Below are 26650 nucleotides of genomic sequence, written 5' to 3'. Positions count from 1 at the left end.
TTCAAGGACTCATCAATAATACATTATGTAATTAATAGTCGTCAGTGTAATAAACATTAAAATATTGTTGACCTCTTATTTTAGGTTTCTTCCGAAGGCGATTAATTATTTTAAAATATCATATCAGGATAAATAACTTTATTGAGCTCCTATAAATAATATCTAATTTACAAATAAATTAATAAATAAATTACAATGTTTATTAAGATAAATACAATAATTTTTTTAAGTTCAAATGATAATTAGTAAACTATAGTTACGAATTATTTGGTAATTCTTTATACATTTTGTAAATTATAGCATCAGTAACGGTGTCATTAAGTGCTTTTGTAGCAAGATCGTCAGCTAACATCGCAGCAACCGCTTCGGCAGCCAATAAACCTGCAATCGGAAATAACAAATGTAATTGTTAAATAATTTATATTTTAATATAAATATTATTTTCTTATGAGTCCATATTGGAACATTGAATCATAGATATTCGTTTCTATCAATAAATGTTTCAATAATATTAACCAATATTTGGTCAATTTAATAGAGAAGTAAAATAAATTTGTATTTTTAATTAAAAACTTAAAGAAAAAGATTTCAATTCCCTTAGTGGAAAGTTAAACATTTGCACATACTTTATTTAATCATAAATTTGATTGAACTATTGATTTTTAATGATGCAATATTTTTAAAGAAATTGCGTTAGTACTTTTATTTTTTAATGTGTGAATTTAATAAAAAAATTTTTTGATTGAAAATAAAATTTTGTAGTCTACACGGAAAGAATAAGATGACACTGGATATCATCCCAGATTATACTCAGTTATATCTGTAGTGAAAAATTTTTTAACTAGTAGCTAGAAAAATTCAGATTATACTGTGTGTTATCTGGATTATATTCATTGTAATCTGGATTATACTAGCTACTATCTGGATTATTTTCAGTGTAATCTGGATTATACTAGCTACTATCTGAAAATTTTTTTCACTATCATATTTTTTTTTTTTAAAATAAAATCATTAAAACGTGAGTTAATACAATTTAAAGATAAAAAAAAATAAAACAAGCAATAGAAAAATTTAATATTTTGATTTATCTCATGGCAAGCTTTGATCAGTAGCATTAAAAACTTTCATTAAAAATTCCTTATTGTTGATAGTTAATATCAACTCACGTTTTACAATTTTTTCAAATTTTTTCGTTAAAGGAATCACCATTTAAAATATGTTTTGATTGTAAAAGAGAAAGAAAATTTTTTTCAAATACTCAATAACGATACTTGTAAAATGCGATAGCTACGAATTGAATATGGAGTTTACATTTTATAACACGTCTTCAATATCATCAACCACAACTCTATAATACGACAAAGATTTATGAGTTTCAAATATTTGCAATAAAAATTATGTTTTTGTAATTGACAAGCAATTATAATTATGTAGTATTATATCATTTAAGTGGATCAGTATTAAATATTAGCATTTATCGCGGATTAGTTATTACTATGTAATCAATTACGTAACAATTACAGGAATCACAATTTTAATTCACTTGCGTGTTGAAGTAGCGCATTAGCAGTAACGCCCGTATTTAAAATGCTACCACAATAAAACCATCATTTCAAATTAATAAGAAAGTGATTTCATGATTTGACTATAATAAATAAAAATAAATGTATTTGTAAATTAAACAAGTTGAGGTATTGGAGTAAAAATTGGAGATTGTTAAGCGTAACTAAAGAAAGTGATAGCTTCACCAATAAAACCATTAATTGCTCTTCGATAATATTCCCAAGATGTCAATATCGTAACTCTATGAAACAAAATCGTCCGGATACTTTCATCGAAGAAATTTCACTGATCGCAGCGCAATGTGCGCGATGCCGTGACGAATGGAAGATAGACTTTTAAATCAACATGGTTAATGCTCAGATATATATCTACCTTGAGTTAAAATTTCTTCAACTGGTCCGTTCTCGTCCATACCCTGAAAAGTGACATTCTTGCTATTGGCTTGAAGTCTTGCCCTCGCTGCACGTACAATCATCGTCGTATTTCCAGTCTTCTTCAATTCCACGGTAAACTCTCCAGTTACGTCCGCTAATTTACATCAATGCATATAATTAATTAATAACATCCGAATTTATAAATAAATTTACTTACCAAATTTTTTTATTTACTAAATTATTTAATTAATAGTTTGTATGAATAAAACTTACTGAATTGCGCATTAAGTACTCCATCGCCTCGCAAAACCTGCTTTCCAACAGATCCCATAAGAATATAACCAGACTTTACTTTTATTAAGGGAGCATGAATTTTCATGATCAAGTGAATAATGTCATCCTTAATTATAAAAAACAACATATTTAAGTTTATAATGATAATTAAAATCATAGATATTACAATTAATTAATATTTACTTCATTTTCATCTTCATGAGCACGCTTCGTCCTCTTTCCATCAAATACTTTAGGTTCAGTTTCATTGCCAAAATGATAAGTTATCTCCATGCCTTCCTCAAAGTAACCTTGTTCCTCTTGAAAATCTTTAGCATACCGAATCAAATCTTTTATCCTTTTTGACTCTTCGGCAGTTCTCACTCCGTCATTTCTTTTTAGCAATAATTCACTCTCTGTGAAGTTGTGAATAATAAATTTACGATGACTATCCAGGTCCTATCAAATTAGAATTAATTGAATGATCAATAAAAAATAAATTATTATTAATTTCATTAGAGAGCGTTAATTAATTTTACCTTCATCAAGTCTGAGAGCCGATAAACAATTCTGTCTTTTTTCGGTTCGATCCTCAAGTTACCAAAGTGACGCTCTTTGTTACTATTTTGGTCAGCATACACAATATCGATATATCCAGGCTGATTTTCAAGTCGTTGAGACTCTCCTGTCCTGTCTTTAACATTGAAAGTTTCAGCGTCTTTTTCTTCATGGACGCACGGAGGACGAGCTCTTAAGTTTAGAGAAAAACGTGTTGGGCTTTCTTTGTTCGTAAATGGTTTTTGGGTTTCTACACGTGATTCAGTTACAAAACTTTGATGCTGATGAACCCTAGGGTCTTGATTTTGTTGTACTCTTCTTTGGTTCTCATAACCAGCCTGACTTTGAGCGTAAACTAAGTATAGCTCTTGATCTCTGCCACGTGATTGTGATTCGTTTGGCCTTACATTTTCTTGTGGACGACGTTGATATTGAGGTTGTTGATTTCCACGATAATTATTGTTGTACCGATCACTGTTACTTTGAGATCTTCTATTATCGAATCCTTCTTGATATTGAGATCCTTGAATTTTTTGCGGTTGTTGTTCAAAATTTTGTTGATGTCGCTGATTAGTGAACCGTTCATCATTATTCCTCTGTTGATTTTGCTGAGTGTTAAATCTTTCCTGATTGTTGATGGCATATCTTTCTTGATTATTACTATACCTCTGTTGATTTTGTTGATTGTTATTAAATCTTTGCTGACCATTAGTATACCTTTGTTGACTTTGTTGATTATTATATCTTCTTTGAGATTGATCATTAACATACCGATTTTCATTTTCAGACTCCTCAAAGGTTTCTATTGGTTGAACTCTCAGCTCTTCACTATCCTGAGTTTTAGGCTCTTTCACTACTGTATGGAATCGATACCTAATTGAATCGATAACATTGCGATCGGAATAGCTGACATATCCAGCTTCATGTTCACTCAAATTAGACTTAACACTTCCTTTTCCGATGTGAATACTTTCCAGTGTTGATTGATTAAGACCAGCAATTTCAATGTTTCTTAAAATTATTCGATAATTTATTTTATTTTGAGACTGGTCAACTTTTACCATGGGAATCCGCAGTGGGTCTAACGGCCCGATATTAGCTAGTCCACCGTTGAGAAATTTTGACCAAAGATTTTGAGACATTTCCAGCAAGCTAGTAGCACAGCTAGCTTTGCTGATCAAAGCGATCAGTAGGTATACTACAATTAATCTCATATTTGTGATTTTTTTATCAAGACTAATTATGAAACTCAGTGTCTTTGGTTTTCCAAATAAATATCGGTTGGTAAATAATTAGGAGAATTACGGCGATTATAAAAAGTATCGTTAGAACGCCCGAAATCACAAAGCACATGAAAATTAAGGAAGATAAATCATAACTATAAGGAAAATAACTTAAGTTTGTCGATTGGATATTCGAGATGAAGACTGTAAGCTAATTGTGGACACATGTGGTTTTATAGATGATCTGAGGATAAAAGAGGGTGGAAATCTGGGCCACGGACTACTATTATAAATTATAGTGAGTATGTTTGGATCTTAAACTATTTAGTATCTCTTTATTTTCTATTAAACTGCTAAAGTAATAGAGGGCAAGGTTTTTGTTGTGACCTTACACTTACAAGTAAAACTATCATATCAATGATTACAATCATGCAGTTTACATAACATCAACATGATAAATCGGCTATAACTAAAACTACGGCTTGTGAATTTTTGATTATTTTGCTGTTTAAGGAAAAATTAAAAAAAAAAACTCATTTTATCGTTTAATGCATTGTTATGAGTTAATTTATAATCATTACGGAAATGTTTTGGCTTTTATTGGTATATTTGAGTGCTGAGGTTGAGAAATTATAAATAATTGTCAGCAAATTGCTCGTGATAGTTAAATAACGCATTTGGCATGTATTTATCGTTTCATACCAGAGTTTTTATGCCTGAAACTTGACGATAAATTTAGTTTTAATTAACATGTCTTGTTATAAGTTACTCCTTTTCTTGGCTCTATTATCAGTAAGCCAATGCGCTACAGAAATTCGTAAGTTTTGTCTTTCTATTATTTTATTATTTAATTTTAGTTTAAGAATTAAACGAAACTTGGAGATGTATCCTTCAATCAGTGTATTAACACAAATTAGACTTGTGAGTCAGAGTCCTCGATGAAGAATCTAGGCAATGAGTCTATTTTCAAATAAATTATATTTTTGCCGCCAGTGTAATATGCTGATCAGGTGATCAGACAATGTCATTTTGCAATAATATTTTTTTATGACAAGTATATTCAAGATGATACTCTGTATTCTGTTAACGTTTTCATAAATTTACTGTAAAACATTTCGTAAAAAAAAATCTAGTTAATTTACGACATTTTAAATTTCCCATTTAAACTGAAATTTTATTTTTTCTATCTTTAAAATTTTACTCTCAATTTCGGTTTTAAGCTTTAGAAGTAATTGTTTTGTTAGTATACTGATAAAGATTTTTTACTTTTTGATATTCTTATAAGAATTCAATAATGCGTTAAATGTGACTTTTATTTATAAAAGCTTTTAAATGTTAGTAATTGAAATTCTTACTCTAAAGAAGATAACAAGAAAAGATATAAATCGAATTTCTATTTTCAATAAGGAGTAAGTTTTTTTTTCTAAATATGTTGAGATTCTATGCCACCTTTAACTTATTATACTGTCAATGTCATTGCAATCTGCAGTGTTTTGTACATCTATTTGTGACGATCTAAATAGAAGAGATCGTTAGAAATGGTTTCTCTTTAAAGTCCATTTATAATAACAATTAAAATAATGGTAATTATTTAAAAGTGGAGTCAACCCCATATTGAGTCATAATTACGTGAAAAATTAACATTTAAAATTTTTTTTTTGATTCTGCTTGTTTTTACGGTGCATTTATGATAAAAAATGTCGTGAAAGGAATAAATAAAGATTTCGATAGCTTTTTTGCCTTTGAAAGTTAGAAAAAATATTGGCTTTTATGTTTTTGGATGAAATTTATATTTTATCTTCTTTTGATATATTTTTTTGAAAAATACTTAAAAAAAAAAACGAATAATTTAAAAAATAAAACAATTGATTAAACAAAAATTTTTTTTCTACAGCCAACTATAGGACAAAATGGGGTTAACTCCACTTGTGAATAATTACCAAAAAATATTGTAATAAAAATTAGTCCCTTTGTAAAAATCGTAAAAATATTATGAAATTTGAAAATTTCTTATTAAAGTATTTTTTTGCATGTAAAATACAAAAAAAAAAAAAAATACGAAAAATCATAATATTTCTTCAAATTTTCGGTGAACATTTAACTCTTTTCATTATTAATGAACCCCTCATTACGAAGAGGTTTAAAATTATTGCTTGGAGATATCATCGCAATAATTAATGTCATAATTATTAAATAAATATGGGTTTTGAATGTTGATACACAATTTAAAATGTTTTTTCTTTTTCTTTTTTGAAGCATCATTCCTGAAAATATGTCATCGCAACGATTTGCGTCTGAACGAATGTGTGAACCAAAGTGTGGAAGCTCTAAAGCCATACTTATCAGGTGGAATTCCAGAATTCGATGTTCCACCTTGTGAACCATTAAAAATTAAAAAACTTAATATGCATCGATCAGCGGGAACAGTAGCAATTAAATCCAGTAATGAAAATGTTGTAATCAAAGGAGCAATAAATTTTGTGCTCAAAAAAGTCAAGTAATAATTTAAAATTTATAAATTTATAATTTTTTAACTAATGAAGTATGTATGGGTGATTTTTTATACATAACTTTTTCATTTTTATCATGATATCATATTAGAAAAATAATTCTCAATTAAAGATGAGTATTGATAATTGAAGAAAAACCATAAAATTTTCTTGAATTTTTGAATCTTAAATGCAAATATTTTTCCTTTAATCATCTTACTTTTTTCATTTTGAATCAAAATTTTCCAAATTTTAATTAGGGATATTTTTCAATTAACACAAATTTTCTTTTAATGTCAATACTAAGTTTTTTTTTTTACTTGAAATTCATAATTTTTGAATAAATAACAAAATTTTTTAGGCCACAAAACTCACTTGTTTCAACTCACAAGAGATTTTAAAACTCTAGTCAAAATTTCATTGGTAACTTAAAGTTCAATGCTATAATTAACAGAATTTTATTAATAGATGACTACATATTGTAAAAAAAAATTAAATTCTTACAATTGAAATCATTTACAATTTTTAAATAAATTATTAATAAAAAAATGACAGCTAAGAAAAAATTTCCGACTTGTAAATAATTATTTTAATCATTTAATTTTCCATAATCGCAGTGTTAATCTGAAAAAGGATCAAATTCAATTGGAAATCTTCTTTCCTAAATTTTCAATGACTTCAGACTATAAAATGAATGGGAAGATTTTGATGATACCAATCAAGGGAGAAGGCCAATTGACGGGAAACTTCAGTGACATCAATGCTGACATAATGATTCAGGGGGAACGCTATCAAAATAGTATTGATAACAATACCTACTATCGAGTTCGTGATGTCTTGATAGATTTTGATGTAGGAAACGCTAGCGTGCATTTGGATAACTTATTTAACGGTGATAAGACGTTGTCTTCCGGCATGAATTTATTTTTAAAAGAAAATTGGAAAACCATCACTGAGGATATTAAACCGGGGATCGCAGATAACATCGCTGAGTTGTTGAAAAAATACTCAGAAAAAATATTTTCCAAATATTCATTAGATGTACTTCTGCCAGAATAAATTTGCAGTAATAATATTTTTTTATCTAAAAATTCCTTTAACAATTATTAATGTAGCAGATATAAAAATAAAATCAATGTATGTAGTAATCTACTAATATATAAAAATTATATTTAATGTTAAATGTAAAAAATATTTAGAAAAATAATTAATAATGTGTAAAGAATATTATAAAAGTAATAAAGCGTTTTTTTTTTCAGTTTTCAAAGATTTTTATTAATATCATATAATTAACATAGTTATTACAAAATTATTACAATACTTATGATTTTTGACCGCTGGTCTCTACTCACATTTAATATATATAATATTTGTTTATATTTTATATATTTTATGAAAAAAAAAAACATACAAGATATTTATTATTTTTAGGAAAAAAGTTTATAAAAAGCAAATTAGATTTAAAAAAGTAATAAATCGTTCTTACCGACAATTTGTAGATGACCAGTAACGTCATCTTGTAAATAAAACGAAAGTTTTTAGTCAGTTAATATTTATCATCGATCAATTTCTTATCAATCGTTGCTGAATGAAGTTACTATTTTTCTTTAGACATCGGCAGCACTGTCAAGTTGTCGATTATATCGAAAGTAACAAAATTTTTTTATTCTGTAAAGATAAGCAATATAATAAAATTACATCCACAAGCTCTTTCTTCAATAAATTAGCTGGAGAGACTGGAGCGGTTGGTTGAACTTACACTCATACATTGAATCAAAATTTTGCAAGAATTTTCTCAGAAACAAATAAAATTTTTGAAGATGATCGTTCTTTTTATTCTTATTCAGAATAAATAATTTTCGATTTACTTGTTATATCAAATATATAAATTATTTGTGCTTCCGAAACAATAAAGTTTCATAAAACATTTAAGCGTAACGTAATTAATTATTTTCATATTATTTATAAACAATTATCACAAGCATATGAAATTAAAGTAAGACTCATTGTTTTAAATTCATATTTATTTGAATTAAGGTAGTACGCGGTTAAATATCAAATATGGTATGCGACAAAGTAGGATGTAAAGAACAAATGATGTGGTGTAAAAGATTTAATCGCACGGTAGATATTTACATCTTCGCATGCGTTTTATTTGTAATTCACAGAATATTTTTAATTACTTCATATAAGTTTGAGTAGAATTGTTAAATGTATTTTATGATTCTTCACCTGAGAAGCTACAGTCGGTATTCTCGTGTAAAGTCGGTCAAACCAAACGAGTATTTCATAATAGCTGACTACCATACAGTCTGAAATTATTCGTATTAATCTTACATATACACCTATTTCTACTTGTAACTTCCACAAGACTTATTTTTAGATTTTATTACATTTATATATGTAGAAATCATGCATAAATTCAGAATTGAACGTCTTAAAAAGCTCAAGATTTGATTTTCATAATTTTAATTGACTCCAACATTTTCCCAAACATTAACACGAAAAATGAAGTTACACAGAAAGAAAAAAAGTCCTGAGTCAAGCGTAAATTTTCTTAAATCAAGAAAATCTTAAGGAAGACAGAAAGTTTTTTGAATAAAGTTAAAATTTCAGAAACGAAGTCGAATTTTTTTAAGCTAAGAAAATTTCTTCTGACTCCGAAATAACTTCGATCTTCCTTATAATTTTCTTGGATCAAGAAATTTTTTTTTTTTCTGTGTATTTTTAATAAAATTTGCATTTATAGTTTTTTACAATGTCTATATGTAATTTTTATTAATGATCGTTTTATTTAATCAATCCAATAATAATAATAAAAAAATCATAGAAAATAATAATTTAGAAAAATAAAATTTTTTAAAACAACAAAATCTAAAAAAATGTAATTTTTGACTTTATCAGAATTTTTTTTTAATAAATTCTTCTTAAAATATTTTAATTACCAATTTCGGCTCTTAAACGGAAAGTACAAGATGACACTGGATATCATTCCAGATTATACTCAGTGATATCTGCAGATATCACTGAGTATAATCTGGGATGATATCCAGTGTTATCTTGTTCTTTTCGTGTATATCAAAGTAATGAAAATGAAATTATACACAACTGAAATAAAAGTAACATAAAAAGTTTTACTTTAAAAATATTTAGATAAATTAAAATTTTTTCTCTGTATTATTAACGAGTAACATAACGAAAATATTATAGGAAAGAATAATTGAATCTTTATTATAATATTCATTGAAAAAATTATCATGTGTTCATTGATAATTATAGTTTATAAGTTACAAGTAAGTTTTAGTTCCATGTCTTTGGTTATATGGCTACAGTGATAGTCGTACACGTATGGTATGATTCTCGCTATTGCGGCAACACTAATTTTCTTTTTATTTCAAATATTAAATTACTACGCCAGTAGTTAACTGTCAAGACATTATTTACTCTAACTCTTTATACATTAGTGATCGACCTGTTACTGCTCCGAGATAATGTGCTATGTACTACTTATGGTAAAGTACACGCAAAATGTATTTGAAAAAAACTTTTAACCAGTGACATTTAACATTTTTTTTATCTTAATTACTTTTTTTGTTAGTAATTACTGATTACTGATTGTAATTATATATCACTTTGTAGTATTTTGAAACATTTTAAATTGCAGAGCTAATTGTTTTAAATCTGTATACAGGTAGTAGTTGAAAGAGAAGGTAAATATTCTCTGCATGAACTTCTATAAAATATTATTATTGTGCATGCTTGTACGAATGACGATGCAATACAGATATACAATAATATAATCCCTGAGTTGACATTTTTGATAAAGAAAAAAAATAATAAATTTACGTTACATTGAGATCACAGAAAGAAGTCGTATAAGAAATTGAATAAACATTAAGATATTATTTGATATCGCAATAAATTAAGTGTTCAAAATCATGGCGATCTAAAGATTAAGGTTACATGAATAAATTTTTATCAAATAATTATGATCATGATTTATTCAATAAAATGGTGATTAAATACATGAAATTCATATAAGTGGTGTCATTGGGAAGTAAGATTATTTTACAATTGACATTTTTGTTCAAAAATTCTGAAAATAGCGATTAAAAATTGAGATAATAGATAGTTGTTTTTATAATTGAATAATTGTAATAATGTTAATGAAATTTAATGTGAATAATAATTAGTTATTGATAATCTAGTTAAGAAAAATAATTTCTTAAGGTCAAAATTAAAATGTGTTATCATTATCATAATATTCAGAGGTAAAAAATACATAATGTGAATAAATTATATGAATAATTTTAATAACAATGACTTAAGAAACTTTGACAAGTGAAATAAAATTGTTTCCTATCTCACAAGGTGAAAAACAAATTACTATTTTGATCAGTTTCGTTTGATGATGGTAGTAAATTTTATTTTTTTAATAATTTATCACTTTAACTTGATATAATTATACAAGACCTACTTTTTTAAATATAGGTTCCGAATTTTTGTGACAACTTTCACAAAAAATAATTGAAAATTACTTAATATTTTTTAATGTTCTGTTGAAAAATAATCGAAGTTATTCACTTATCTGATTTTCGATTTCCATCTGCGTGTAATAATGGATACAAACAAAATCTTATCAAATCAGTACTTCCCGCGTAGAAAAAAAAAATTGTTAAAAAAATGTTCACAGCTTGTATCATCAAAACGTGACACAATTACGACCATTTTTTGAACACATAGTAAAAAATTTTGCGTCATTGCGTCAAAAAATTTTGTGTTAAATTTTCAACACTTTTATGTGTGGATTTAATATTTATTGTGTTAAATTAACACAAGAAAGTGTAAAATATTTATCATAAAAATTTTTTGACAGGTTGACGCAAAATTTTTTACTGTGCACCTAACAAAAAATCGAGAATGCTTTGAGATATGCCGAGCCTGGATTGATCGATAAATTTTGAGAATTTTGTAACGCTTTTTTGAACTATTTTCGAACACTGTTATGACTTTTTATAAATATTTTTCAACAATAGTCAATTTTTTATGTTAAGTTTTTGGAAGAATTTTGAATAGTTTGTTGATTCTGTAAATTTGTTCGGTCATGATTGTCCATTATAATTATTTTTAATTGATCCCGTGATGGCACTATTATTTTAATATCAAAAAATTATTAAGCCCAAGTTTTCTTATTCTTAATCCGTAAATCTCTGTCGTCACATAGTGACTGCAGATTACTAGTATTAATTATTATAATTATTATATTTACAATATGATTTAGAAAAACTTACTCCCAAATTGAAAAATTCTCATTCCTTTGCAATCGATTAAATTTTTCATTCAATCCATGTTGCCACAGACGCATAGTTATTAGGGCAAAATCTTTATTCTCAGTCCCAGTTACTAAATGTACGGTAATTAGAATTAGTATATTAGCAATAATAAAAGTTTAGAATTTAAATAAACTTACAATTAATCATGACGATAATTTTCAATTTTTCAGACGATAAACGCTTTAGTTATGTTAGTAACAACTATAAACAAAAACAAGTTACCATCGTTGTCATTTTAATTTAAAAATTTTTTTGAACTTTTCTTGAATAATTTTCTGACTTTTTATTAGTCACACAGGACGAATTTATTATTCAAGTTCATTAAATTTCGTTCTAAATAAGTTATTTTCAAAATTTTTTAGACAATTATTAAATAAATTTTGATACATGGTTGTTAAATGTGACTTAAGACAACTTGAAAACAGGTTTTTTTCTGTGACTAAGAGAAAAATCATAAAAATGTTCAGAAAATTTCCATAAAATGTTTAAAAAAACGTTCCAAAATTCTCAAAGTTTATAGATCAATTCAGACTCTGCATGTCTCAAAGCATTCTCGAATCTTTGTTAGATGTTCAAAAAATGTTCGTAATTGTGTCACGTTTTGATGTTACAAGCTGTGAACATTTTTTTAACAATTTTTTTTTTCTACGCGGGAAGTACTGATTTGATAAGATTTGGTATTTAAGTTTATAATACTTTCTTGGGAAGAAATCGATTTAAAACTTTCGAATACTAGAATTTTTTGAAATACAGTACAAACGATCTTTTAGACAATTCAATTTATCACTTATAGTGATTTCGAAAGTGAAAAGATATTGTTACAATATATTTAATGTAATGTTAATTAATTATAAAGAAGAATACATTATTAAAAAAAATTTTTTTTGATTATTGAGAATTCTTCTTTTAACCGATGATTTGACGCATTCATTTTTGATGTATGAACAATTTTATTGATAATAACTCAATGAAATATATTAGTCATATGCATAAATAACAGATTACTCTCTAAGAACTCTTAGTAAAATGACATTAGAATATGTAATATAGTGGAAAATTTCATTGAAATCATTTTTTTTTCCTAATAAACATTAGCATTTTATAAAAGAACTATTACGCAGGTAATTTTTTTGGGTCTAAAGTTATTCATTGTGAGATAAATTTACTTATATTTCTTGACGTTAATCACAAAAATTGTTGAAAAAAGTTTTAGCTCAAGATATTACCACTCAATTTACTTGAAATTTATGGCATATTTTTTGTATAATTAAACCTTTATCGACCTTTCTATTTTAATTTATGGTTTAAAAAAAACATGTGTTGTTTTCTTTTTCATTTATATTTGACATGAGTCACAATGACAAGAAGAAAATGAAAATCTTTTACGTGCGATTGTTTTCAATAAAAAATAATTTACTTGAATTGAAAAAAAATTTTTTTTTTAATTCTTTTGAAAATTCATTAAATTTCAGAAAAAAAAAATTTTTTTTTAATTTTTTGATTTGACTTGAATATTTTTTCAAATAAGATGCATTACGATATAAGATATTACTTCTGGGTTTCAAATTCGTCGCTTTCATTTTTGTTTAAAAATACCCGATTCGAAAATTTCAATTTTTTAAATATTCTGATCAATTTTTAATACATTAATTATTAGCTTATTATAAATCGAAAAATTGTAATAAAAAATGAATTGAAAAAAAATTTGATACAATAAAATTTTTTCCAAGTAAAAAATGTTCTTTTAGAAAAAATACTTATTATCTTTAGAGAACTCTGTTAAATATTTTGAGAATTTAAGAATTTAAGTAAGTCATTGTTTAATTTATAAATTTAGTTTCTGTAAGTTAAGCTTCGATTTAAGTTCAATTTGAGTCAATTATTTCCATTGAAGATAGTCTTTTGTTTAATTACGGTTTAAAATTTTTCGGTCAGTTAATTTGCTATCTAATACTATTTTCTACTGAATGAGTAATATATTTTCTTTTCTTAACAATCGTTTTGCACTCATTTTCTTCAGATTACTCAAAACTCGAGCATCATCCAATAATTTAACGATACAGTTCTTGAAAGTGATGTCACAAAACAACTACTAAATAAAAAGTAGTAAATAAAAGAATGGTAACGAGAAAGAGAAGGCACAATCAAACTCAGGTATTTGTAAGGGAGTTGAAATTATAAGAGTAGGGGATCTCGCATATAAGAGAATATGATGGAGAGTTGTCTTCAGTATATATTACAAAACAACAACGTTCTTCCTCTCACTTTTTATATTAGATTATGACTTTAATTTGTACATAAAAAATTACTTCCACAACAATGTCTTAGTCTATGTTCTTAATATTTACTCTAATAAATTTTGTTTTAATTAATAACTATTATATTATCGTTACCATTAGTGACAACTATTATATTGTAACATTATAATTATCAGTATTGAATATAATAATTAAAAATTGTGCTTAACCAAATTTTGTGATATTAGATAAATAAAAGTGAAATTACAAAATGAAGATTGTTTACACTCTTATTTTTTTGGGATTCGTTTGGGAATCTACGTGTCAAGATCCTAGAGTGCTTCGCGTACGTCAAACAAATCCAGGTGACAATGAGCCAAATTTCGTTACACGTGAGTACATCATTGTATTAATTAAGTTAATATTAACAAAGACAATTTTTATAAAAAAAAAAATTTATTTTTTAGCAAGAACATTTTTTTATTGTATTAATTTAATTCTATAGAAAAATTCTGAAACAAAAAATTTGTTAATGTTCAAAATTTATTCACATTAATGTATAGAATAAATTTTCAAGTATTATTTTACTCTTTTGACAAACTGTATTTTATTTTGATTGTCCGCAACGGTTAATTAAAATTGAACAAAGTTATTACGTTGAATCGAAAAATTATTTTGGATGTAAAATATTATTTTCGTCGCAATATATTTTTTTTTATGTTTATAATAGAAAAAATTAATAGAAAATAAAATTTCGGGGCCAAATTAGATTAGTTTTTTTATCATATTGAAATGAGCCAACATTTAATTATTTTTGAGTGTTTGATAAAGATTAAATTATTCATTGAAAACTTTTAATTGACTGCGAACTTCAAGATAAGAAATTTTCAGTGTAAAATAAAAACCATATTCTCTTGAATAATTTGAAACTAAAAAAAGTTTTATGGGTCAAGAATTTAAAATAATTTTTTTGTCAATTAACAAAAAAGATTCCTTGAAAAAATTATCACTCATTTCCGTTGTAATAAATCAGTAAAAGATTTCTGGTTGAACTTTATTTAAATAAACTTAAATAATTATTGAAAAAAGAATTTATGATTATACACAGAAAAAAAAATGAACTTGAATCAAGTAAATAATTTTGAAGAACTTCGTTTTCTTGGTTTGAGTAGAAAAATTCTTAAACTAAGAAGTTTTTCTTGGCTTAAGTAAATTTCACTTGATTCAAGAATTTTTCGTTTTAATTCAAGACAATGAAACTCTTCAAAATTATTTTCTTGGTTTAAGAATTTTCATCTTGATTCAAGTTAAATTTTTTCCGTGTAGGATTTTTTTGATTATGGAAAAAAAACATGTGTTCAACCTGATTTTATTCCAAATTTTTTTTAAGTTTTTAGTAATAACTAAAAAAAATTTTTTGATAAAAGTAAACTAACATACTTGTAAATAATCAATAAAATGTTTTATAATATCAATAAAACTGGTTGATTCGCGTAATTGTATAATAGTTATGAACGATACGTAATATTACTTCAGATATTACTTGTAATACATTTGTATAGATGTATGTATATATTGACAATAGAGTTGTCGATGGTTAAAAAGTGATGAACCGAGGAGAGCAATGAACAAGTTATAATGGCACGTGTGGTGCAACACCAATGTTCGGCGTGGCGAAGGTTATGTCAGAGTTTTACGTAATAGTACCGACGGAACTTGTTGGAGAAAGTCGGTTGGACTTGAAGTTTCAGAAGTATTACCGTACAATTCGCAACTATCACAACAAACTCATGGCTTCGCATTCCGAAGAGATTGAATAAAGAAAGTTTTATGACGATATTTAAGTTACTAATTTTTTTCAGATCTATGACAAATTTTATGTTGACTTTTTTTTCACGCTGATACTCCGTTACCAGGTTACAGCAGACCATCAATTAGTATTCTTTACGGTTTATGTAACAGGGGTTTCATGAAGAAAAAAAAAAAAAAAAAAAATTAACCTGGTTAATTTGGATTGTAATAGAGTATTACGTTGAAGGCATTAAAAAATTTTTTGGTGATGATTGACTGAATAGAACCGGAAGTGAAAGCAATTGCGTAAATTCCGTAGAAATAGGGAAATAAAGTTTAATTTAACAAATCAGTCTAACGGAAGAGTCGTTAACTATTCTCAGAATATGTTCATTGGCTTACTTCATAATTATTTTATTATTTGCATGAGTTTTTGTATTTATTACTTATCAACACACATTATTATTCGATTGCTACCATGTTTGCTTTTTACTTGTAGCTGAATACATCCTACCATGTAGCAGAAGTGACCCGCAGATTGAGGTTTGCATTCAGAAGGCATTTAATCACTTGAAACCGTACTTGGTTAAAGGTAAGCTAAAATAAAAATAAAATTTTATAACTTCAATGTAATAATTGATACTTTTGCATGCCTCACAAGCGAAGCATTGAGTTTGTGCTCTACTCTTGACATTTCAAAAAAAGCAGTTTTCTGCTTTGAAATTGAAATCGATTTTTTGTTATTTATATCGGACTTACAGGCTAATATGAGTACACTTACATCAAGTCAAATAATTTGTCAGGCACATAAAATATATTTCAATAACAATTTTTTTTTGTTTAATATAGTTAATAATAACATTAAACATAATCTTTTCTGGACGTCCATGTATGGATGAGAGTATGTGGCAGGGAAATTGGTCGAAAAAATGATCGTACCGGAATAATTTTTTTTTTTATTATCTAAAATGACAAACGACGGAATTTCTCAATTAATTTGAGCGTTCAAAAAAAACTAATTTATGACTGAGGATTTTTTTGTATATCTATCTATAAATTTTATTATAGTATTTTTTTTTCCTCACCTTAGAGTTGTGGCGCCACTAAACCATATCAGGGTTTTCTGTTTTTTAATATTTTGCTTTTTATATTTTATTTTAATCAATTTTATTGTGAAAAATGAGATTATGAGGCGTGCACTTTTGGATTTTCCAAACTTTTTATTAATACAGGTAGTTTAATTTAGAAATATACATTTAATGACTAATTGTAACCAGATGATAAAAATTAATTAGTGATTAAATAAGCTGAAATGTTGAATGAAGTTTAGATAAAATGCAAATTTATAATTGAATGAAACATCGCAAAAAATATTAATGATATATTTATTAAAAAATCTTAGTTTTTGAAATTTTGTCGTTAACTAAGAAAATTTTATGCTTAAATAAGAAAATTTTCATTGATGAATGTGCTCTCAAAAATTTATATTTTTTCTAATTGAATGCATGCATTAAAAAATGAATTTTACAAAAAATGTACTTGGGAATTTGGGAAAAAAAGTTAATAGTATATTTTTAAATAAAAAATTCAAATGATCCATGATTTGATTAGTTGAAAAAGTAAAATGGAATTTGTTATAAATAATTTGTAAATTTTACAGGTATCCCGGAATTGGAATTGCCACCAATTGAACCTTTAGTAATTCCGCAACTAGGGATGGAAAATGGCCAGGGAGCAGTTCGGGTTCGAGCGCTATTCACCAACATAACAACTTTAGGATCAGGGAACTATACTGTCAGCAAAGTGCGCGCTGATTTGCGCAACCTGAGAGTCGATTTGCAGCTCAGTATCCCAAAAATAGAGATAAAAGGAAACTATGACGTAAACGGAAAAGTTCTTCTCTTCCCGATCCAGAGTCACGGCGACTTTTGGGCTCTCTTTGGTGAGACTTCGTCTAAGCCTTTAAGCTGAATTGATTTAATTAATGCAATTGAATTTAATCCCGGACAGGTAATGTTGAGGCAATCGCAAGAGTTCAGGGAGTCGAAGAACTGAAAAATGGAGTCAGGTACATGAGGATAGCTCGTCTCTTGATCGATTTTAACTTGGGAAGCGCACGGTTCCGCGTACACGACCGTCTTATGGGAAATAACGTGATTGGGCAAGCAATGAATCAATTCCTTAATCAGCATGCAAGAGAGATTATTGAAGAAATGAGACCAGCAGCCAGCGCCAGTATTGCTGAACACTTTATGTCTTTCCTTAATACTGCATTTACGAAAGTTCCACTTAAGGTTTGGCTTCACGACACGTAAATTTTCATTAGTTTTCTGTTTTTCTTTCTGTTTTTTCATCACTCAGTACTTTTTGCTTCCTATCAGACATTTTTCTCTACGAGTCACGCAGCAGAGCTGAGATTGCGTGATGAGTGAGAGTGAAAAATCATTTATTTAATTAGAATTAGAAAGAAAAAAAAAGAAAACAAGTTATTCTACTTCGTCATCTGTACATTTAATTTGATGTATATCAATTTCTTTCATAATTAATTCATTGGTCATTGCCAGTCCTTTTATTTTTATTTTAATTGTTTATTTACTGTATAATTAAGTCAAACCATGTAAAAAAAAACCTTTCGTGTATAAATATTAAATTTTATATAAAAAATTAAAAGTCCATTAATTATAAATACAACAAAGCTAGCTGGTGAGTATTTTCTTTGTCTTAGAATAAGTTGACCAATAAAATTAGAAATAGCTCTTCTGTATACGCGATCGCAATATCGTATTAGGAATATATATGATTATTATTTCAATAATAAATTTAATGACTAGTTTGTAGACAAATCATTTATTTTAGTTAGTAAATAATTATGGTAAGTTGAGTCTGTCGATAATCTTCGTTTGATTTGTGTTGTTTACGATAAAATTATTATTGTATAGTTTAGTGCAAATAAATAAGAATATTAAAAATATCCGCTGGCTATTTATTTGCATAATTCGAGGCTCATAAATAGAAATTATTATGAAATCGCTACATTGGTATTATTGTTAGAGTATTTTACAACGACCAAGTAGTGAAAGTTTTGTATCATAAATACTGTTTGATATATTATTAAGTAGCGCTTGAGATTTACCTTGGTTATTTTTTTAAATTACTGTTCATTTTAGCAGGTATAAATTAGGAAATGTTTACATTATTGTAAAGTTATTCTTTTTATGCACTCGTGAAGCAAAAGATTATCTTTGTGATCATAAAGAAAGCAGAAGATGAGATAATAATTTTAAATTATATTCAATCATTTCAAAGATGTTTTTGTAAGCAATTATGATGCAACGATAAATTGTTTAATGTAGTTTATCGTAAGAAAGAGTTTTTAAAGAAGTATATTTATTTTTTGAACGTGCGTATCAGTCAAAAAATATATATCAGAGAATAATTAAGGTATATATTTGTTATTTGTTATTTAAAATAAAAATTCATAAAAAAAATAACTTGATTCAAAAAAAAATGTTCTCTTTCAAATTTCATTCCTGTTTTGAGATATTAAGTTCTCTTAATTCAAGAAATTTCATCCTTTCATAAATTTGCACACAAATTTATCACAAATCATTTGTTTTTTGCTTAACAACGGGTCAGAGTAATTTCAGTGGGCTAATTATGCATGTAAAATTTTATAATTTATATTGCTGAAATTTCAACCAAAATTTTTGGTTACAATTGGGATAATTAATTTTTATTTCGTAGATTTTTATCACTATTATTGGCTGAGGGATTTTGTAATGTCTTATTAACATTTTAAACCCTGATTAAGAAAAAGTATTGAAAAACAATCCAAATCACGCAAGCTTATATTTAATATTGCTAAAATTATAGAAATTGAATGAAGATGAAAGTAATATATTTCTGCATTATATTTATCAATTTTTTTTTAGTTTTTTTCTGTTATTTAGTGAATTATTCAACTGATATTATTTGTTTGTAATAATAATGTGATGAATTAATGATTAATAGCTACAAGCAGCTTAATTCTATGATCGAGCAATCAATCATAATATAAATAAATAAATTATCATTCGTCGATATAATATCTATTGAAAAAATTATTCAGCGGATGATACGATTTCTTAAATTTGCAGATAGATATTTTTATTTTCAAACTATTTATAAACTGTATTAATTTGCTGATTATTAAATTTTATTTTCTCATTCTATTAATACCACAGATTATACATTATTATCTTAAATGTTATTACTTCGCATGTGATTTATAATTAGAAATTTTCGAACTAATTTATTTTATCAAAATAATCGATTTTTATTTAGTATAACTATAAATCATTTTTATTAGTTTTATCGCCCTGAATTTGTTCAATGTTGATTTTTCTATAAACGTTTACGTTAATGTAAAAAATGTTAGGATATCCGCCTCAAGACCACGCTTAGTCTGTATGTTTCGATAATAAATTAGTATTATCGTCAATGCTCGTATCTACAGAACTTTAACCCTGGCGTCGCTTTTAAGTTTAAAGTATAATTAGGGGTAACGTCGACACAGACAGACCAGTTTGTAATTCCTTTTAAAGTGCAGCATTTTTTATTTTATATTTATTGTTTAATTATTACTTATAGCCAATTTATTTTATGTAAATCAATTTTTAGACTGATTTCATTTCGTACGTTCTCTCATATTGTTTGCTGAAAGAAAATTTTTTTTTATCGTGAAATTTCATTTTTTTTAAAATGGTAGGCAATTTCACTAAAAGACAGTGGCTTACTCTTATTGTTATCAGTATTGCAGACTTTGCAAATGCTATTTGTGTATCACTACAGGCACCGTTTTATCCCCGAGAGGTGAGTGAATAATATTTCTCAGAATTTTTTTCATAATTATTTTTACTGAAATAATTTTATACAATTTTGTGTGTGAGAAAAATAAAACTGATCATCCACAAATTTTCATGCATCAGAGATAAATGAGACAGTTTATTTTTTACTCGTTTAGATTACTAACGCGATTGATAATTCGATAAAAATAAATTAAAACTACCATTAATATTTATCGAATGTGATACTCAATGTAGTAGAATAATTAATTTAAACTCATCTCCGAATTAACATTACTGATAAAATAGTTACTGTTGATGAATATTAGGTCAAAAAGTCTCAATGAAGAGAAACTTTCAAGTCTTAAAGATAAATTTGATACCTCATATTAAGATTTGATAAGTTTTAATGACCCAGACATTAATTAATTAAATACATATAAATAAAAATGTATTTTTTTTTTTTTTTCGAAGGAGGGATCAATTTTTATTTTTTTTTTTCATTTTTTTTTTTTTTTTTGAATCGTTCATTCATATTATAATTGTGATTCTTTGTCCACTATAATTTTTTGACTCAAAAAACTTTTCAAAAATTTTTAATTGTTGAGGAGGGAATCCGGAGTTTTTTTCAGTGGAGTAATTTCGGAGTGAATCTGGATTTTGATCCGGAAAACATCCGAGTGCGGAGTTTTTATACTAAAATCGATATTGATTTAACTGAATCAAGTTTCATGTGTCAAATTATTTTTTTTTTTCATCGGTATAAAATAAATATATTTATTCAAAATTATTTCTTTATTTTTATCCAAAAAAAGAAATAAAAAATTTACTCCGCCGAGTGAAGTATATTAATAATATAATTTAAATCCGTCTCGGAGTAAATTTTACTCCTGAAGAGAGTTGATCAATTGAAAATCATCCACTCCGCATTCACTCCGAACATTTTTTACAGTGCAGTAGTATAAATATTATTTGAATTAATAGAATTATATCGATTTTCAAAATAAAAAAAAGTATTCTTTCTTTTAAATTGTGTAATAATAATAAATTTAATTCAGGCAGAGAAAAAAAATGCATCCCCGTCAGAATATGGGCTTGTATTTGGAATTTTTGAGCTCATTGTTTTCCTCATCAGCCCTGTATATGGACAACACGTTAGTAGATTCTATTACCTACCTCACATAAAATAAAAAAAATTTTTTCAAAATTTAATCCGTTTCTCAAAAATAGTTAAATAGGATCGGACCCAAGTTACTGTTCAACGGCGGAATTTTAACAACAGGCACTTGCGCTATATTCTTTGGACTTTTGGACAAGGTAGACGGACACTATCCTTTCATAATTCTTTCCTTTATTATAAGAATATTGGAAGCGTTTGGGAATGCTGCTTTTCTAACGGCCAGTTTTGCCATAATTGCCAAGGAATTTCCTGAAAACGTCGCTACAACATTCGCGAGCCTCGAAACATTTTTTGGACTTGGGCTTATTGTCGGTCCAACTGTCGGCGGTGCTTTGTATCAAGTATTTTAACTTATTATTACAGTCATCCATAATTAATACTACAAAAGTTGAAAATTTTTAGTAGCAATGTTTTTTTGTAATTCTCAGATCGGTGGATACACATTGCCATTTGCTGTTTTGGGTTCTGCTCTTATTGTTGCAGCAATTATGACTGCTTTCATCCTTCCGATTCACAATGATTCAGATCAAGATTCTCCGAAATTTGGTGGTAAGTTTTAATTTCAAACGCTTTAATTTCTAAGCTAAAGCAAATAGAAAAAGGCCTACATAAATATTTTTACAAATTGGAAAAATTTTTTAGGGTACTCAAAAGTATTAAGAATTCCGGGAGTGTTGGTATCAACGGCTTCAATAATGGCCACAAGTATGAGCATCGGTTTCCTCCAGGCAACTTTAGAACCTCACTTAAGGCAGTTTGATTTAAGTCCAGTTGTTTTGGGGTTGATGTTTGTGCTTAATGGAGGCACTTATGCTCTTACGGCACCCGCTTGGGGATGGTTGTGCGACCGCCGAATGCGACCCAAAGTAATTAAAGAGTATTTACACTGTTTACCTATTTAATATCATATCATCATTCTATTGCTATCTTATTTTTCACAAAAATAGGTCGCGTGCCAAAAGGTAAAAGGGCTTATAACAATTTATGTGCTCTTTTACCTTTGCAAAGGTAAAAGGGCGCATATTTTTTTTTTATTGCCAATCAAATAGTAAACAAATTCTACACTTAGAATTGAAAAAAAAATTTTAAAGGTAAAAGAGCGTATGTCTTTAATCACACGCCCTTTTACTTTTAAGAATTCGAAATTTTGGTGATCTAAAGGTGAGGGCATATAATTTTTTTTTCAGCCAGTTTACAAAGGAACATATTCGTAGTTTAAAAATGTGAAAAAAAAACTTTTCTGTGGTAGTAGCGTAGAAATAATTATTATAAAATTTAAAAACATGAACAATTATCATGAAATTATAATGTTTGAAGAAAAATGGGAAATTTTTAAATATTCAAATGTTATCATTTTAAAATATTACCATGTTTTAAAAAAACCGGGAAATTTCAAAATATTTGAATGCTATCTGTCATTGTGATTTTTTTTATTACTTAATTTTCACGTAATTTGTTTTTGATTGATTTATTTTCTATTTGTTTATATTAAACTTTGTAAATGAGGCTGTTATTTTAGCATAACTCGTCTTGTGAAACTATTATTTAACATTTGGTTTCAAAACTACAATTTTTTTTATACGCCCTTTTACCTTTAAGTAGTACTTTTCTTAAAGCTGAAAGGGCGTATGTCTTGTGATACGCCCTTTCAGCTTTAGGATACTAACTTTTTTTTTTCACAGATTTTTACGTTTCAGATAATTTTAAAACGAATGGCAGAAAAAAATTTTTTTATACGCCCGTTCACCACAAATCCCTATTAACCCGTAGCTATAAGCCCTTTTACCTTTAAGCACGCGAGGTGACATGAAGTCAAACTTTGAATTCTTATTCTTTGTAGCTAGTCACTATTATAGGATGCATCTTAATAATGATTGGATTTTCTTTAATTGGACCAGCACCTTTTATTCCATGTCCTACAATCATTTGGTTAACAATCTGCGGTCTGGTTACCCACGGGATCGGTTTATCTGCTCAGTTGGTCGCAGCTTTCTCTGACGCTCTACAAACAACAATGTAAGTGACTTTACCAGTCGTCAATGTTTACCAAGATCCATTTTACTTTCAGACAGTCAAAGATTTTTGTAGTTAAGCAAAAAAAAAATTTTAAAACATTTTTTAATAAAAAATTTTCTTTTCTTTAGAGCACATGGATTCCCAAATAATTTTGAGACTTATGGATTAATCAGTGCACTCTGGACAAGTTCTTTTGCTCTTGGTGCTTTTATTGGTCCCAGTCTTGGAGGAATCCTTCTGGACAATATAAATTTCCGTAACGCCTCCATGTTTATCGTTATCCTTAATTTATTAGTGGCAAGTACACTCATTGAATATAAATGTTAAATTAATGCTCATTCAAAATTACCTAGCCGTAAATAACAAAGCATATTTCAACAGGGAATAGCTGCATCAGTATTCGTCATCTGTTGTTCACGAAATCCAAAACCATTTACGGAAGTAAGCTCCGAAAGAGAGTCACGGGTGTCTTTAACAGACAGTGGTAGATCCCACAGTACAAGCTTGTTTACAAGAGAACTCGATAATCAAAATATGCCCATCGATAGGCCCAGCGGAATGAATTCTTTAATGGCGTGTAACAGTTATTCTAATCGCGCTGGTGCTTGGTCAAGGGCGTCCTACAGCGGTCGTTACAGCTACAACTACGGATCATTGGATGCTAAACAATATTTACTAGAAAGGACAACTTAATGCAAAAATAAAAAACTAAACTAAACTATAATATGATCTAACTGTACATATTTGCATTTTTAATTAGCTATCATTTTTATGTTAATGTTAAAGATGTAGTAAATTAATATTTCAAACAAAACAATGCCCTGTAACTCGAGCTGAGTGATTTTCACTGAGATTGTTCGTTGCCAATTGCCAAGTCTTAACTTAAATCCATATGAAATTCCAATGCGTTTGCCGCGCCTTCACACAGTAATATAATATAAATGCATGTGCCTGTAACTTCACAGCGCACCCAAATTTTTGTACCATTGTAAAAACAATCTGTTCTATTTATGTCAATAACTGTTTGGAAATAATTATTGGAAATTGCTGCTTCAATGAATTTTTGTAGCATATTTTTGTCATAATCGTAAATCATAGATTTAATAAAGACAATTTAAATAAAAGAAAAATACCGTCATCAAGTATGTTCAGCATGTCCATAAATTGATAAATGATAAGTCAGCGCTCAGAAGAAAAGAATCGATTCTTAGAGTGTGCTAAAGAATTGCGTTAGATATAAAGTATATACTGAAGTGTACATACTTTGTACATACATATACGTGCTAACGCAATAACGAACATTCCCTATTCTCTAAACCGGCGTGTTCGCTCATGTGCATCGACCCGCCCGGAAGCTGGTTGCTATTCTGCGTAATACATAACACACCGGTATCTATGTACATTTAATTCAGATGATTCAATAATAAAATATCCACCATTTACGGAGTTATTTTTATAAGTTTCATATAACTCAGTACACGTGTAATTTGGGGTCAACACTTTTGCTCAGTTAAAAATTTTCTTCTATTTGGAATTGGAATGCGCTTTTTTTGTTTATCTGTACGTTTATGTAATTCATGCTCAAGATAGTTACATATTTAAATATAAATAAATGTGAATGTACGCTGCTAAAGAAAGGTTGTTCTTTTCAGTTGGTTATTAGGCTGTTTAATTACTTTAGCAAATGAATTGTAAGTGCAAGTGAAGGATATAAGATAAATTAGCGCCTCTGGGTGTATCCATGTGCATCGGCATAGTCGGATTTTATTTTGTTCCACGTAATAACACTGCTATGAGAATAGTTAGGCGTTTTTTTTGCTATGCAACGTTCTTTTTATCTGAAAAGTCATTGTCCTTAGTGTCATTGAATGTTTAGTTTAATCAAACAGCTGATTTTATTTTTTTCATTTGTAGATATCGTTTTGATAATGGGTAAATAGTTTTTTATTCGCAATAAATCGTATTATACTTGGCCTAAGTAGTTTGGGATTCATTTTTCATGACCCTGATTGCAATAAACCAGTTTAACTTTGGCCCTATTAAAGTAGGTTATTTTGATTCATTTTTTAGAGCTTGTTTGCACTTTTTTATCGATTCAAATATTCTATCTTTTGATGTTTACATGTATAATCCAAACTAATGCAAGTTGTCATGATTAACTATATTTAGAAATTAATGAACATACTAATAAAGCTTCAGATGGCTGGATTGCGACAAATAGCTCAGAACTTGTTCATTAGGGTGTTCCAAAATGTAACTTCGATGATGGACCTTTCAAAATTGGAATTTTGGGTTCCGCACTTCAGTAGAAGTTTATGTTTGGGTATTTCCTGACATATTTTGAGCGTAGAGAATTTATTTGATACTCAGAGAATTTTTTACAGAAGCTTTTTTTGGATACTTCCGGCCAAATTTTGAAATTTCAGCGAAAATGCTCAAACAAAGCTCTTGTTTAAAAATTCTCTGAATATTAAATAAATTCTTTATACTCAAAATATGTCAAGAAATGTCCAAACACAACTCCTATTAAAAGCGGAACCCAAAATTCCAATTTTGAGAGGTCCATTATCGAAGTTACATTTTGGAACACCCTATTGTTCATTTTGGCAAAGTTTTAAATTCAAAAAATTTCGATTCATTAGCAATCAAAAACGAACAGAAAACTTTTTAATTCCGTGACTGAATTTTTAATGAAAATTCATAAAACTTTTGTCATAGAATGATTATGAAAAATATAAAAACGAAAAATTATATAAAATATTGATGTAATACATTTAAAAAAAAAAAACA

The 26650-nt window shown here is 27.5% G+C and overlaps 5 protein-coding genes across 5 annotated transcripts in view; 3 read left to right on the top strand and 2 right to left on the bottom strand.

Moving 5' to 3' along the window:
* The window catches only part of LOC141531083 (uncharacterized), a 60872-nt gene that overhangs the window by 4416 nt on the left and 29806 nt on the right, over positions 1-26650 (bottom strand). The gene's annotated exons all lie outside the window — the stretch shown is intronic.
* LOC141531078 (uncharacterized) lies at positions 124-4360 on the bottom strand. The gene is made up of 5 exons (XM_074248576.1): positions 2750-4360; positions 2415-2669; positions 2211-2337; positions 1936-2091; positions 124-381 (listed from the first exon to the last, which is right to left on the bottom strand). Exons 1-5 carry the CDS (start codon positions 3980-3982, stop codon positions 257-259), a joined length of 1896 nt encoding a protein of 631 aa, XP_074104677.1. The 5' UTR covers positions 3983-4360; the 3' UTR covers positions 124-256.
* LOC141531082 (circadian clock-controlled protein daywake) lies at positions 4649-7741 on the top strand. The gene is made up of 3 exons (XM_074248581.1): positions 4649-4808; positions 6248-6488; positions 7098-7741. Exons 1-3 carry the CDS (start codon positions 4742-4744, stop codon positions 7537-7539), a joined length of 750 nt encoding a protein of 249 aa, XP_074104682.1. The 5' UTR covers positions 4649-4741; the 3' UTR covers positions 7540-7741.
* LOC141531080 (protein takeout) lies at positions 14047-18812 on the top strand. Its single transcript, XM_074248577.1, has 4 exons — positions 14047-14442; positions 16341-16433; positions 17502-17783; positions 17852-18812. Exons 1-4 carry the CDS (start codon positions 14322-14324, stop codon positions 18154-18156), a joined length of 801 nt encoding a protein of 266 aa, XP_074104678.1. The 5' UTR covers positions 14047-14321; the 3' UTR covers positions 18157-18812.
* Positions 20152-25299, top strand: LOC141530640 (MFS-type transporter SLC18B1). Its single transcript, XM_074247859.1, has 8 exons — positions 20152-20692; positions 21723-21818; positions 21895-22185; positions 22273-22393; positions 22487-22710; positions 23685-23860; positions 23989-24157; positions 24242-25299. The coding sequence occupies exons 1-8, from the start codon at positions 20582-20584 to the stop codon at positions 24551-24553; spliced, it is 1500 nt and encodes a 499-aa protein (XP_074103960.1). The 5' UTR covers positions 20152-20581; the 3' UTR covers positions 24554-25299.

Source organism: Cotesia typhae, unplaced genomic scaffold, assembly GCF_013202065.1.
Source record: "Cotesia typhae breed Kobodo isofemale line unplaced genomic scaffold, CoteBio_Ctyphae contig_5, whole genome shotgun sequence".
Taxonomy (NCBI): Eukaryota; Metazoa; Arthropoda; class Insecta; order Hymenoptera; family Braconidae; genus Cotesia; species Cotesia typhae.
This window is presented reverse-complemented; position numbering and strand designations above follow the sequence as displayed.

Coding starts and splice junctions, on each gene's coding strand:
- LOC141531082 (XM_074248581.1), top strand. CDS start 4,742: ATGTCTTGTTATAAGTTACTCCTTTTCTTGGCTCTATTATCAGTAAGC. Junction 4,809..6,247: donor CCAATGCGCTACAGAAATTC/GTAAGTTTTGTC, acceptor TCTTTTTTGAAG/CATCATTCCTGAAAATATGT. Junction 6,489..7,097: donor TTTGTGCTCAAAAAAGTCAA/GTAATAATTTAA, acceptor CCATAATCGCAG/TGTTAATCTGAAAAAGGATC.
- LOC141530640 (XM_074247859.1), top strand. CDS start 20,582: ATGGTAGGCAATTTCACTAAAAGACAGTGGCTTACTCTTATTGTTATC. Junction 20,693..21,722: donor CACCGTTTTATCCCCGAGAG/GTGAGTGAATAA, acceptor AATTTAATTCAG/GCAGAGAAAAAAAATGCATC. Junction 21,819..21,894: donor GCCCTGTATATGGACAACAC/GTTAGTAGATTC, acceptor TCTCAAAAATAG/TTAAATAGGATCGGACCCAA.
- LOC141531080 (XM_074248577.1), top strand. CDS start 14,322: ATGAAGATTGTTTACACTCTTATTTTTTTGGGATTCGTTTGGGAATCT. Junction 14,443..16,340: donor TGAGCCAAATTTCGTTACAC/GTGAGTACATCA, acceptor TTTTACTTGTAG/CTGAATACATCCTACCATGT. Junction 17,784..17,851: donor CGACTTTTGGGCTCTCTTTG/GTGAGACTTCGT, acceptor AATCCCGGACAG/GTAATGTTGAGGCAATCGCA.
- LOC141531078 (XM_074248576.1), bottom strand. CDS start 3,982: ATGAGATTAATTGTAGTATACCTACTGATCGCTTTGATCAGCAAAGCT. Junction 2,338..2,414: donor CTCATGAAGATGAAAATGAA/GTAAATATTAAT, acceptor TTTATAATTAAG/GATGACATTATTCACTTGAT. Junction 2,092..2,210: donor AGTACTTAATGCGCAATTCA/GTAAGTTTTATT, acceptor GATGTAAATTAG/CGGACGTAACTGGAGAGTTT.